The sequence below is a fragment of the Dendrobates tinctorius genome, unplaced genomic scaffold, assembly GCF_039654945.1.
Source record: "Dendrobates tinctorius isolate UK_male_01 unplaced genomic scaffold, ASM3965494v1 ptg000054l, whole genome shotgun sequence".
Classification (NCBI taxonomy): Eukaryota; Metazoa; Chordata; class Amphibia; order Anura; family Dendrobatidae; genus Dendrobates; species Dendrobates tinctorius.
In genome coordinates, this window is record NW_027361722.1 from 3,848,219 (window position 1) to 3,863,861 (window position 15,643).

Below are 15,643 nucleotides of genomic sequence, written 5' to 3' on the forward strand. Positions count from 1 at the left end.
CTTATTGGTGAATTACGGGGTTGGTCCAGGAAATGACTTTAATGAGAGGATCATTAACATGAACCTGTTCTGCTCATTACACGAGGAGGCCTCAATGTACAGAATGATTTTGCTTTTTTTTTGTGCTCCTAATGATAATCTCTCGCTGCCTCAAACCATCTGATTAAGGCAATTATCCTCCTCCCTTGTCTCCCATCTTTCCAAAATACAGAGCCCAGAACAAACTCGGCTTTTGAGCATTCAGATTTTTTTGGGATGGAGGAGGCTGGAAAAACATGAAAAAAAAATCTTTTTTTTTTTTTAAGTAATAAACGGCTGCCAGACCCAGGCGAGTTCATAACATTTCTTAAAATGACTTTCAATGTTTAACGTTAATGGAATTTTTTACACCTGCACCTAAATTCAAGAAGGAAAATAAAATGGATTAATCCTTTAAGACAGGGTGGACCCAGCCGAATGGTGCCAGAAGTTAACTCCTCATGGTCTCGAACAGCGACGAGTCGTAAAGTGGAAGGGTCCAAATTACAGAAGATCGTGAGCAGAAAACAACAAGAAAAATTGTGACGGCAAAAATATTTGTAAATACTGATTGTCGGATTCTCCAAGTTCCATGATATAAAGATAAGAAGGAGAATGTTCCATCGTGTCCTGAGTGATTCACTGCAATATTCAGGCTGGAAAGTTAATAAACTACAAAAGAAACAGAAGAGAATCCGCGACTCCAGAAACAGGAAATGAAAAGATTTCTGGCCGGAGAAACATGTACAAATTAATCTTCAGCTTTAACATCAGCTAACGATGGAAATCTTCTCTACATCAGTAAGAGACAAAGCTAAAGAAGAGCGAGACGTCCAAGTCTACAGCACAGATGTACCCAAAACACATCCCTGCAGCCCGAGTGTCAGCGTCATTATCCTGTACTCCGAGTGTCAGCGTCATTATCCCGTACCCCGAGTGTCAGCATCATGATCCGCACCCCGAGTGTCGGTGTCATTATCTTGTACCCCAAGTGTCATTATCCTGGACCCCGAGTATCATTATTCTGGACCCCGAGTGTCAGCGTCATTATCCTGCACCCCGAGTGTCATTATCCTGCACCCCGAGTGTCATTATCCTGCACCCCGAGTGTCATTATCCTGCACCCCGAGTGTCATTACCCTGGACCCAGAGTGTCATTACCCTGGACCCCGAATGTCATTATTCTGGACCCCGAGTGTCATTATCCTGGACCCCGAGTGTCATTATCCTGCACCCCGAGTGTCATTATCCTGCACCCCGAGTGTCATTACCCTGGACCCAGAGTGTCATTACCCTGGACCCCGAATGTCATTATTCTGGACCCCGAGTGTCATTATCCTGCACCCCGAGTTTCATTATCCTGCACCCCGAGTGTCATTATCCTGGACCCCGAGTGTCATTATCCTGGACCCCGAGTGTCATTATCCTGGACCCCGAGCGTCATTATCCTGGACCCCGAGCGTCATTATCCTGGATCCCGAGCGTCATTATTCTGGACCCCGAGTGTCATTATCCTGGACCCTGAGTGTCATAATCCTGGACCCCCAGTGTCAGTGTCATTATTCTGCACCCCGAGCGTCATTATCCTGGACCCCGAGCGTCATTATCCTGGACCCCGAGCGTCATTATCCTGGACCCCGAGCGTCATTATCCTGGACCCCGAGCGTCATTATCCTGGACCCCCAGTGTCATTATCCTGGACCCCCAGTGTCATTATCCTGGACCCCCAGTGTCAGTGTCATTATCCTGGACCCCTAGTTTCATTATCCTGTACCCCGAGTGTCAGGGTCATTATCCTGGACCCCCAGTGTCATTATCCTGTACCCCGAGTGTCATTATCCTGTACCCCGAGTGTTAGTGTCATCATCCTGCACCCCGAGTGTCATTATCCTGCACCCCGAGCGTCATTATCCTGGACCCCGAGCGTCATTATCCTGGACCCCGAGCGTCATTATCCTGGACCCCGAGCGTCATGATCCTGGACCCCGAGTGTCATTATCCTGTACCCCGAGTGTCATTATCCTGTACCCCGAGTGTTAGTGTCATCATCCTGCACCCCGAGTGTCATTATCCTGCACCCCGAGCGTCATTATCCTGGACCCCGAGCGTCATTATCCTGGACCCCGAGCGTCATTATCCTGGATCCCGAGTGTCATTATTCTGGACCCCGAGTGTCATTATCCTGGACCCCGAGCGTCATTATCCTGGACCCTGAGTGTCATAATCCTGGACCCCCAGTGTCAGTGTCATTATTCTGCACCCCGAGCGTCATTATCCTGGACCCCCAGTGTCATTATCCTGGACCCCCAGTGTCATTATCCTGGACCCCCAGTGTCATTATCCTGGACCCCCAGTGTCATTATCCTGGACCCCCAGTGTCAGTGTCATTATCCTGGACCCCTAGTTTCATTATCCTGTACCCCGAGTGTCAGGGTCATTATCCTGGACCCCCAGTGTCAGTGTCATTATCCTGCACCCCGAGTGTCATTATCCTGGACCCCGAGCGTCATTTTGTCCCAGTATCCCCCCCTGGATTCACTCTTTCTTCGTCCAGTCTGCGGTGTTGATACATTTATCAGTGTCCAGATCAGAGGAAAGGAATTTCTCTCAGAATCAGTGACGTGGGACCCCGGGAGGGGCTCATCCGATGTGAGCAGAGCAGGAAGAAATCCCATCATTGCTGGTTCTTACATTCTTTCCTTCATAGAACAATATAAAATAACTTACAATTGCTAAATCCCTTCTGATCGTTACAATTCCAAATCGATCTGTTTCTTTTTCGGGCGGTGTGTGGTGGGGACTAAAAATGGGAATGCCCAAGAGCTTACAGAGGGTACGGACATGCTCCCCAGCTGCGCACCAACCAGAGCAGTTGCAAAGTTGCCTCCTTTTTCACTGGCACCCCCAAAGCATCCATGAAATGAATGCCTATTGTCAGCTTGGGCACATGCCTCTCACTTCATAGAAAGAGAACTCAACTTTTATTCTTGACTACCTGCCTCCATCATTGTAACAGATGTTATTATTGCAAAAACATGGTCAAAAGCAAAAAGACCTTTCATGTAAAACTCATTTGCTGCTTCATTTATGTGAACGATGTCATGCAATGAAACTCCTGGACTAATCGAGACCAGAAGTCAAAAGGTTTCCTAGTAAATATGTACATATTTTATACGCAGAGAAGCTGAACCCCTCGGAGAGAGGGACATTACCCCATCACAGTTCGGCATTCCAGGCCGCCAGGAAGAAAGTCATTGCATCTGCTATTTACATTGGACCATACCTTAAGAAAATTCATCTCAATTAAGGGCTCTGGAGACTGACTCCCGAAAACCTGATAGGTGTGTAAGCTGATGGGCCTTGCTCTGGGAAGAATGGTTCTTTGTGTTTCCTTCAGCCTCCTTCTCTTCTGTGGCGGCATTTCTGCCATGCACACAGCAAAGAAAAACAGAGCTTGCAAGTCATTTTGAAGGGACCGCCATGGGGATGTAGACAATGCAAGAGAAGGAGAAACCATCAAGGTTGCCGTCATGGACCATTTATTCTACCTTACAAGGGGCTCTCTGTATGAATATGAATGTAAAGATAAATGTTTTAAGATGGAGGGAAAGTGGGATCAAGTCATTTAAAGGGATCATATTGTTCTACCAAACTTCTAGCATGTCATAACAGTTAAGACAACAACGTAGAAACAAATCAAGGTACAGTCTAAAAACAATACAGTTTCTAAATCACAGACCCATCGATTGCAACGGTACCAAATTTTCATCTCACTCTACATTTCCATTCTTAAAGGGATATAACCATAGTCATTATATCTCTAGTATATATAGTGCACATGTGCTGGATTTACACAAGAGTCATGGCAATGGATGAGTTAACTGAAATAGGCCTCCATTCCTGTGTAATCATATCTCTCATTAAAACTATGTCCCCCCACCCATCCTCTGCATGCTCATTTATCAACTCTCAAGCAAAAACACTACCCCTATTCTGCTCAGGAATGTGTTTTCAGAAACTCTATCCCACTCTCCTAGCCTGGGCCAAGTCCCAAAACTCTCAGGGATTAATGACAGAGGGGGCTCTTTAACCCCCCCACCCCTATGTACTTCCCTCTCCAGGGGATATAGTTCTTGGTATGTTCACCTGCATACAGCATTGTTACTGATCCTGAGCTCTGGGGAAGGGTCTCACAGCTGCAATCCATGAAATTGTCAAAATTCAATCACCTTTGTCTAACCCATTCCTAGCCGGAGGGGAAAACCACAGACTGATCGGCATTCCAAGGAACTTCTGACGTCAAAACACTCTTCATGCAGGCTCCTGACCCTCTGCTCCCTTAATACATTCCCCACATCTGTATGATATTTAATAACTGAATATTAATAGGACGGAAAGTATAAAAATGTCCCCATTAGGTCTGGCAGATTGTCCTACTCTGGCCAAAAAGTTGAGGCTATTGGAAAACATTACTTTCATACATCAATGCAATGAGAAGCTTGTGCTGATAGCTCCTTGTATAGTCATGATGATATTTGCAAAACAAGTTCTTAGTATCATTCAGTTCAGTGATGTCCACAAGGGAAGGTAAGGGGAGCAAATACCATCCCCTTGTACATTATTTTAGACAGTGGGTTGCACCTCTAAGGGAATGTGCACAGGCTGCGGATTCTGCTGCGGATCCGCAGCAGTTCCGCAGACAGTGTACAGTACCATGTAAGTCTATGGGATTTACAATCCGTTGTGCACATGCTGCGGTTTTTTCACTGCGGAAAAGCCACGGTTTTAAATCCGCAGAAAGAATTGACATGTCAATTCTTTCTGCGGATTCCCTGCGGTTTGACACCTATTCCATTGTCCAGGTGTCAAACCGCAGGGGAAAACCGCTGGCCAATCCGCAAGTCAATTTACCTGCGGTTTTACCTGCGGATCCTCGCGGAAAAATCCGCTGGTGAATCCGCAGCATGTGCACATAGCCTTACTCTGACTTTGGTGTTACTATAGATGATCATACAGAGAATCATTGGCCATGCACTTCGTTCTGTACATAGGGATGATTATTGGGTTAAATTTCACTCACAGATCACAAATCTCACCAATTATAAACATATGTGCCTAGTATCCTTGCATTCAGTAGTGTCAAGGTAATGCACAATGTTCCTCACATCGTGGATGAAAGTGGGTTAAAACGTCACCTTTTGTTCAGTATTATAGATTGTTGATTGCTTCTGTACCTCTGGCTTAGATATTGTAGTTTGCGGCAATAGAGAGCATCACTTACCAAGTAAGAGGTCATTTATAAAGGGGATAGTAATGGGGTCAAACCTCACCCCTTGTTAATTATTACAGATTGTTGCTCACTCCACTACCTCTGGCTTAAATATTGTGGTTTGTGGCTATAAAGAGCATCACTGACCAAGTAAGAGGTAATTTATAAATGGAATAGTAATGGAGTCAAACATCACCCCTTGTTCATGATTATAGAGTGTCGTTCACTTCTCTACCTATGGCTTAGAAGGTCCCTGACTGTATGTCACATTACTGAGCATTATTTGCCATAAAATAAGTCAACCCAGTGGCACAGTTGTGGGCTCAGTATATAGGCTTTGAGACAAAAGGGATAAGAGGTCATGTTTGATCCCATTATTATCCCAAGTGATATGATTGGTTGTTTCCCATTGTAATGCAGTGAAATTTAACACTTTCACATTCCATGTTACAGTCATTAATTGTGTAATGGACACTTACTAGCTAGGGTAACAATTGCAGGAACGCTGGCCATGGCTCCAGCTGGGGTACGAACGATGCACTGATATCTCCCTGCAGTATCATTATTCAGCCCGGTGATCACCAAGGTTCCTCCTGAAACCAAAATCCCTGGGAATTCTTCAAGCTCCTCTCCATTCAACCTCCAAGATATGGTTGCACTAGCTGGTTCCACCACACAACTAAGAGTGACTGATCCACCATATTTCTGGAATGTAGACACCGGCTGGACCAGGAATTGTGGGACTTGGACTGAAAAAAAGAAAAATTAAAAATATTAACATGAGTTTATTGTAATTACTGTGTATTAACATGTATTTTCATTACCATTTCTCTTCTTGTGGCTCCAGTTAGCATATAGCAGTATAATTGGAGCATGAATATATGTTCTTGGCACGAGACGGCACTTTTATGGGTTCACTGTGTGACAGTGTTATCCGGGCATTAGTTTTCATGTGTTTTAGGGTATTTTATTCTAGTTTTGTGTGCACAGGACGACATTGTGGTGCACAGTCTGGCAGCATTACATGGGCACTGTATGGCGATAATATATAGATGCAATTCTATTGGCAGTGAATGGCAATACTACTCCTTTCGTTGGTTTCTGACGCCCAGGGTCCTTTACACACCTCCATCAGACCGCCGTTTCCTACCTATGACCCATGATCCGCTGAGCTATATATGCACATCATCATTAATCCTGGGCATTAGTAATACTCTCCAAGCGTCACCCACATTTAGTGCCCTCTGACCCTGCGATGGCACCATGAGCAGCCGGAGCAGACAGCACTGAGCCGCCTTTGTCCGCTGGACTCAGTTTCTGATCCTCTTATCCCACAATGTCTTCCATATGCGATGGAGACGACTCCAGTTAGCGGCTCCTCTCTGCATTCTCCCGGGGACGATATAACCTTTACACTATGACATCATGTCTGCTGTGTGTCAGTGACATCACGCTGCAGGAAAGAGCGCGCCCAGCAATCATCATTAGTGACCTCCATGTGACTGCCGCCACGTCTCAGACGCTCCATTCACCCAATGCAAAACAGTCAATGGAGAAATAAGTCACCACATTAGTTGTAACATCTCTGCTTTCTGTCAGTGAATTGGACAATTCCTATCTCACAGTCTGGGGTCACCTAGATACATAGGTGCTTATGTCGCACCAGGATGTATCTTCTGTTCTGACAGTTTGCAATAATGTATCAGTGCAGATTAGAAAGTCCAAACTGATTAGAAATGTACAGACAGGATACAATTGTAACAAACTCTCAGCTGTGAGAAGTACACATCTACAACTTCTCCTAGCCTGGGGGGCACAGACAGATCTAGATTAGACCTGGGCAAAGTGTACAGGGGGATTATGTAGGGGCTCGTATTGTATATACATGGCTTATTCTGTTTATAGGGGGATTATATGGGGGCTCATACTGTATTTAAGAGGCTAAGTGGGGGCTCCTACTGTATACAGGAGGCTATGTGGGGGCTCATATTGTATATATAGGAGGCTATGTGGGGGCTCATATTGTATATATAGGAGGCTATGTGGGGGCTCATATTGTATATATAGGAGGCTATGTGCAGGCCCATACTGTGTATAGGAAGCGATGTGCGGGCTCATACTGTAGACAGGAGGCCATGTGGGAGCTCATACCATATTTAAGAGGCTATGTGGGGGCTCCTACTGTATACAGGAGGCTATGTGGGGGCTCCTACTGTATACAGGAGGCTATGTGGGGGCTCCTACTGTATATATGAGGCTATGTGGGGGCTCATACTGTACATAAAGGAATTGTGTGGGCTCATACTGCATATAGAAGGGGTCTGTGGGGTCTCAAAACTAAATGTAGGGGGGATTATGTGGGGGCTCATTCTGTATATAAGAGACTGTGTGGGCTTTTACGGTATATAATAAGTTTATTTTGTCATTCCTTTATATTCTATGCAATTGTATATATCGTATTGTTTTGTTCCCAATTTGTAACATCTTTGTATATTTTTATAAGCACTGCCTAGCTTTCTGGATTAAATATATAAAATTTAATAGCTCTGTTCCTTTTACTCTGTAAACCGCACCCCTGTAGCCATTCACTACCTGTAACGGGCATCCAATCAGCCTGTATAAATGATTAGTGGTGGCAGAGAGTAGTTCTTTTTGTTATTATGGAGTTGGCAGTGATTGTGCCAGGGCATATATATACTCCATGTGTTGGAATCGGAGGTGAATATACCATGCGCTTACTGTGAGTTCCCCAATAAACAACCTAGTGGTGGAAGCAGCCACAAACTCCTCCTTAATAGTTGATCAATTGGATCATTTTCCCTATGATAGGGGGCAGCAGAGAGCTGACAAAAAAGTAACAGAGGGTGGGATCTTGACAGGGGAGCTGTATGTGAGCTCCTACATAGGGGGGCTGTGTGTGGGTTCATACTGTACATAGGGGGGATGTGTGCAGTCTGATATGGTATGTGGAAGAATGGGTACATGGGGGCTCATACTGTATGAGGAAGAATATAATGCTGTCTTCAGGGCAACAGTTAGAAGAGCTAAAGCCAGTAATGAAATGAGGCTCACAAGGGAGACCAAAAGCAGCAAAAAAGTATTTTGGGGGTCTGTCAAAAGCAAAAGGAAAGTCAAAGATGCTATAGGATTTTTACCAGATGAAAAGGGTGAAGCGGTCACAAATAAAGTTGAGAAGCCGAACTTTTAAATTCCTATTTTGTATCTGTGTTCTCTAAGAAAGTAAATGTAACATTAACTGATCTTCACGATGCCATCGAAGGAATAAAGGTAAACACTCTATCCATAAACAGAGAGATGGTGAGGGAACACTGAGCTAATTTACATGAATTTACATCTCCTGGTCAAGATGAATTACATCCTAGGGTACTGAAAGCGTTAGAGGGAATTGCAGAACCACTAGCCAGAATCTTAGAATCTTTGAAAAACACTGGAAAACAGAAGTCCCAGAAGATTGAAGAAGGGCAAATGTTGTCCCTATCTTCAAAAAAGTAAAGAAGGCGGAGCCAGGAAATGAGAGGCCAGTGAGCCTTACTTCTATACCAGGAAAGATATTTGAACAAATTATTAAACAGCATGTATGCAAATACTTGGATAAGAATGAAGTGATTAATCAGAGCCAGCATGGGTTTGCAGCAACCAAGTCACAAGACTAATCTAATTTCCTGCTATGACAGAATCACTGACTGGGTGGATCAGGGAAACACGGTAGATATAGTATATCTCAACCTCAGCAAAGCATTTCATAAATTATCTCATGCTATCCTAATTGAAAAAAATGACCAAGTATGGGATTGACAAGGCTACGGTTGGGTGAATTCATAATTGGCTCTGTGATTGCACTCAAAGAGTGGTAATAAATGGTTGCACATACAATTGGAAGAGTGTTTCAAGTGGGGACCACAAGGCTCTGTCCTGGCACCAGTGTTGTTCAACATTTTTATACATGATCTAGAAAAGGGAATTGATGGTAAACTAATCAAATTTGCAGATGATGCAAAGCTAGGAGGGATAGCCAACACTAGAGAAAACAGAGAAAGGATTCAGAAGGATCTAGATAAGCTTGAACAATGAGAAGCGACTAATAGAATGGTATTTAACAGGGAGAAATGAAAGATTCTACATCTGGGCAAGAAAAACAAAAATTGCATCTACAGAATGAGAGGAATAGGGCTAAGCAACAGCACATGTGAAAAAGACTTGGGTATACTAATAGATCACAGACTGCACATGAGTCAACAGTGTGATGCAGCAGCAAAAAAGGCAAACAAAGTTCTAAGATGTATTAAGAGAAGCATAGAGTCCAGATCACGTGAAGTCATTATTCCCCTCTATTCCTTCTTGGTCAGGCCTCATCTGGAATACTGGGTCCAGTTCTGGGCACCATATGTTAAAAAAGACATTGAAAAACTGGAGCAAGTTCAGAGAAGAGCAACCAGGATGGTGAACGCACTGCAAAGTATGTCCTACGAGGAACAGTTAAAGGATCTGGGAATGTTTAGCTGCAAAAAAAAAAGGCCAAGAGGAGACGTAATAGCTGTCAACAAATATCTGAAGGGCTGTCACAGGGTAGAAGAATCATCATTATTCTCATCTGCACATGGAAACACAAGAAGCAATGGAATGAAACTGAGAGGGAGAAGATACAGATTAGATATTAGAAAAAACTTTTTGACAGTTGGAGTGATCAATGAGTGGAACAGGCTGCCACGAGAAGTGGCGAGTTCTCCTTCAATGGAAGTCTTCAAACAGAGGCTGGACAGACATGTCTGAGATGGTTTAGTGAATCCTGCTTTGAGCTGGGGGTTGGACACAATGACCCTGGGGGTCCCTTCCAATCTAACATACTAGGATTCTATGATATAGGGAGATGCCCGCATACTTAATTCTGCTCAATATTATGTGATAAAATAATTAGAATATGTTAATATTAAGTAGAATTCATTTCAGCCTACTGGTTTGGATTCGGCCTCCACATTAATTACGACATCACAACTGGACGTTTGGAGAAATTAATTGCCCACCCCAGACCTAGATGCATCAGCAACACAAATCTCTTTTCTATTCTGACAGTTTGCTACAATGTATCAGCGCACGTAACATTAATCCTGGAGTACAAACTGTCTATAGAGTCCTGTAGACTGGATGCCACTGTAACAAACCCTCAGCTTTGAGATATCTTTGGTTAGGACAAGTTTTCAGCACTAGACATCAACAATGAAAGTTTTTATTCACTGACAGCAAGCAGATGTATCGAAAATGACAGAAACGCACACAGAAGGAATATTAGGAAATCAAAGAACTTCTCGTTATGTTATGTAGGTTGCTACGTGACATGTAACACATCGGCGGCAGGAGAGATCATCACACCTGTCCAACAACAACAGAGGCGGCGCTCACCCGGGCAAAGGCTGGCGCACATCGCTATCACTCAGCCCAGGCGTGGTGGCATCCAGCTCATGTGCGTGCGTGTAGAGTGTAACCTGCCTGGCCCAGTACATGAATGGCATAGCAGATTCTCAAGTGTCAGATGTCCAAGATGCGATTCCGGGAAGTCGTACGAACAGCGGCAGTCGTGTCCAGTGCTGTCCGCAGACAGCGAGAAACTTACCAGGCAGGTCCTGGCAGCAGACTGTGGAGAGGAGGCAGCAGCAGACGGCGGCGACCGTAGAGATCCGGACCATCATCCTGATTCCATATACAGCAGCGGGGACCCTGGGCACATTCACCGCGCTCCCCGATCCTGAGCCTCAGCACCTGCAGAGACAACACAAGCCATAAATACACAGATAGGGGGTCCTGCATTATTAATGGGGGCTACACAAGAACATCCTGGTATGGTCAGATGCAGATACAAAAGAAGGAAAGACAGAAGAGATGTCCAGCTCAGCCAGCACCACAAGGGGGGAATAGAGATTCGCATCTACAGTGATAGTGTGACCGCTACAGTGCAGAGCTCTATAGTGTGACCGCTCTTACAGTTCAGAGCTCTATAGTGTGACCGCTCTTACAGTACAGAGCTCTATAGTGTGACCGCTCTTACAGTACAGAGCTCTATAGTGTGACCGCTCTTACAGTACAGAGCTCTATAGTGTGACCGCTACAGTACAGAGCTCTATAGTGTGACCGCTCTTACAGTACAGAGCTCCATAGTGTGACCGCTCTTACAGTACAGAGCTCCATAGTGTGACCGCTCTTACAGTTCAGAGCTCTATTGTGTGACCGCTCTTACAGTACAGAGCTCTATAGTGTGACCTCTTACAGTACACAGCTCTATAGTGTGACCGCTCATACAGTACAGAGCTCTATAGTGTGACCGCTCTTACAGTACAGAGCTCTATAGTGTGACCGCTACAGTACAGAGCTCTATAGTGTGACCGCTCTTACAGTACAGAGCTCCATAGTGTGACCGCTCTTACAGTACAGAGCTCTATAGTGTGATCGCTCTTACAGTTCAGAGCTCTATTGTGTGACCGCTCTTACAGTACAGAGCTCTATAGTGTGACCTCTTACAGTACACAGCTCTATAGTGTGACCGCTCTTACAGTTCAGAGCTCTATAGTGTGACCGCTCTTACAGTACAGAGCTCTATAGTGTGACCGCTCTTACAGTACAGAGCTCTATAGTGTGACCGCTCTTACAGTACAGAGCTCTATAGTGTGACCGCTACAGTACAGAGCTCTATAGTGTGACCGCTCTTACAGTACAGAGCTCCATAGTGTGACCGCTCTTACAGTACAGAGCTCTATAGTGTGATCGCTCTTACAGTTCAGAGCTCTATTGTGTGACCGCTCTTACAGTACAGAGCTCTATAGTGTGACCGCTCTTACAGTACAGAGCTCTAGTGTGACCGCTCTTACAGTACACAGCTCTATAGTGTGACCGCTCTTACAGTACAGAGCTCTATAGTGTGACCGCTCATACAGTACAGAGCTCTATAGTGTGACGTTACAGTACAGGGCTCTATAGTGTGACCGCTCTTACAGTACAGAGCTCTATAGTGTGACCGCTCTTACAGTACAGAGCTCTATAGTGTGACCGCTCTTACAGTACACAGCTCTATAGTGTGACCGCTCTTACAGTACAGAGCTCTATAGTGTGACCGCTCTTACAGTACAGAGCTCTATAGTGTTATCGCTCTTACAGTACAGAGCTCTATAGTGTGACCGCTCTTACAGTACAGAGCTCTATAGTGTGACCGCTCTTACAGTACAGAGTTCTATAGTGTGACCGCTCTTACAGTACAGAGCTCTATAGTGTGACCGCTCTTACAGTACAGAGCTCTATAGTGTGACCGCTCTTACAGTACAGAGCTCTATAGTGTGACCGCTCTTACAGTACAGAGCTCTATAGTGTGACCGCTCTTACAGTACAGAGCTCTATAGTGTGACCGCTCTTACAGTACAGAGCTCTATAGTGTGACCGCTCTTACAGTACACAGCTCTATAGTGTGATCGCTCTTACAGTACAGAGCTCTATAGTGTGACCGCTCTTACAGTACAGAGCTCTATAGTGTGACCGCTCTTACAGTACAGAGCTCTATAGTGTGACCGCTCTTACAGTACAGAGTTCTATAGTGTGACCGCTCTTACAGTACAGAGCTCTATAGTGTGACCGCTCTTACAGTACAGAGCTCTATAGTGTGACCGCTCTTACAGTACAGAGCTCTATAGTGTGACCGCTCTTACAGTACAGAGCTCTATAATGTGACCGCTCTTACAGTACAGAGCTCTATAGTGTGACCGCTCTTACAGTACAGAGCTCTATAGTGTGACCGCTCTTACAGTACAGAGCTCTATAGTGTGACCGCTCTTACAGTACACAGCTCTATAGTGTGATCGCTCTTACAGTACAGAGCTCTATAGTGTGACCGGTCTTACAGTACAGAGCTCTATAGTGTGATCGCTCTTACAGTACAGAGCTCTATAGTGTGACCGGTCTTACAGTACAGAGCTCTATAGTGTGACCGGTCTTACAGTACAGAGCTCTATAGTGTGACCGGTCTTACAGTACAGAGCTCTATAGTGTGACCGCTCTTACAGTACAGAGCTCTATAGTGTGACCGTTCTTACAGTACAGAGCTCTATAGTGTGACCGCTCTTAAAGTACAGAGCTCTATAGTGTGACCGCTCTTACAGTACAGAGCTCTATAGTGTGACCGCTCTTACAGTACAGAGCTCTAGTGTGACCGCTCTTACAGTACACAGCTCTATAGTGTGACCGCTCTTACAGTACAGAGCTCTATAGTGTGACCGGTCTTACAGTACAGAGCTCTATAGTGTGACCGCTCTTACAGTACACAGCTCTATAGTGTGACCGCTCTTACAGTACAGAGCTCTATAGTGTGACCGGTCTTACAGTACAGAGCTCTATAGTGTGACCGGTCTTACAGTACACAGCTCTATAGTGTGACCGCTCTTACAGTACAGAGCTCTATAGTGTGACCGCTCTTACAGTACAGAGCTCTATAGTGTGACCGCTCTTACAGTACAGAGCTCTATAGTGTGACCGCTCTTACAGTACAGAGCTCTAGTGTGACCGCTCTTACAGTACACAGCTCTATAGTGTGACCGCTCTTACAGTACAGAGCTCTATAGTGTGACCGCTCTTACAGTACAGAGCTCTATAGTGTGACCGGTCTTACAGTACAGAGCTCTATAGTGTGACCGCTCTTACAGTACAGAGCTCCATAGTGTGACCGCTCTTAAAGTACAGAGCTCTATAGTGTGACCGATCTTACAGTACAGAGCTCTATAGTGTGACCGATCTTACAGTACAGAGCTCTATAGTGTGACCGCTCTTACAGTACAGAGCTCTATAGTGTGACCGCTCTTAAAGTACAGAGCTCTATAGTGTGACCGCTCTTACAGTACAGAGCTCTATAGTGTGACCGCTCTTACAGTACAGAGCTCTAGTGTGACCGCTCTTACAGTACACAGCTCTATAGTGTGACCTTACAGTACAGAGCTCTATAGTGTGACCGCTCTTACAGTACACAGCTCTATAGTGTGACCGCTCTTACAGTACAGAGCTCTATAGTGTGACCGCTCTTACAGTACAGAGCTCTATAGTGTGACCGCTCTTACAGTAAAGAGCTCTATAGTGTGACCGCTCTTACAGTACAGAGCTCTATAATGTGACCGCTCTTACAGAAGAATCTCCATCAATGATAAGCAGTAATAATAACTGAACATTTATCATCTGTTGCAATTTGTAACTAACATTTACAGCTTCCTCTTTGTAGCATAATATGACACTTTGAAGTATTATCCATAGACACATTACAAGAATAAACAGTCCAGCACCCAGGAAACCAGGAAGCCCCTGCTGGCCGTGCTGGGACTTGTAGTTCTCCAGCCTCAGTCAGGAGCTCTCCATCGGAGAAATACACTCATCACATGACAATCACATGCAAATACATCAAGGATTAATGGTGCGATAAGTGGCAGGCGTGTTACGCTCACATGACAGCGACAATGGCAGAGCTGCCGAAATCCGCAGCCTAAACACAACCTCTAAGTGCAAAGAAAAGTCCTACAAGACGGAGAAATAAACACGATGGTGAAATAAGACGTCAAAACAAAGGAAACACAATAACATTGCGGTAACTTTGTAACCAAAAAGTCCCAATAATGTTCTGAGAACAACTTGTGGGGGGGGGGGGAGATGGGGGTCTACAAACCCCAACAGCTACTGGAGTCGGAGCAGCCTTCCCTCTGGCCTCCATGGAGGGGACATTCCTGGGGCACACGAGGGGCCACCAGACTCACTTGTAGGGATAAAGTCCTGGCCGTGCCCTCTTCATAATGAAGGCAATAGCAGCTGTTTGGAAATCTTAATACTCTTCCCACCAGGTTAAAATAACAATTTCCTGTGAGTGGGGGTTTAGATGACCTCTGACCCGCAGACCCCTTCTCTTTACACCCCTCCCTCCCCAGCCGCCTCCTCCTCTGGCCTCAGATAGGCCTGTAAATCATACCCCAGGGGGGAGTCATTAGTGGAGTGAAATTAACAAGGGCTGGAACTGTATAAAAGACACAACTCCAATTCCTTCTGCTATAGGGGCTGCAGGGGAGTGAGGGGGGCTGCAGGCTCACATTTCACCACTCCAGAGTGGACAGTCAGGAACATGTCCTCCTCTTCTGCTGGAGTTAACCACTTCTACACTGCATCCAAGAGAATCACATTAAGTTGAGGGTATATCGACGATGTTCCCATAGAAGGCAATGGGTGACTCTGATCACTAAGGTGATGCCATATGATGAAATAATATGCTGCTATCACTTTTAAAAAAATCACATAGCACAGATTCTACATGACAACATTGTTGCACTGGAG

General features: G+C 45.1%; 1 protein-coding gene across 1 annotated transcript in view; it reads right to left on the reverse strand.

The window, feature by feature from the left end:
- The window catches only part of BOC (BOC cell adhesion associated, oncogene regulated), an 84,885-nt gene that overhangs the window by 12,754 nt on the left and 56,488 nt on the right, over positions 1-15,643 (reverse strand). Inside the window, exons 2-3 of the mRNA XM_073577029.1 lie at positions 10,917-11,062; positions 5,767-6,036 (exon numbers count right to left, since the gene is read on the reverse strand). Of these exons, the coding sequence (XP_073433130.1) occupies positions 5,767-6,036; positions 10,917-10,992 (346 nt within the window). The 5' untranslated portion in view covers positions 10,993-11,062. The remainder of the gene's footprint in view (positions 1-5,766; positions 6,037-10,916; positions 11,063-15,643) is intronic.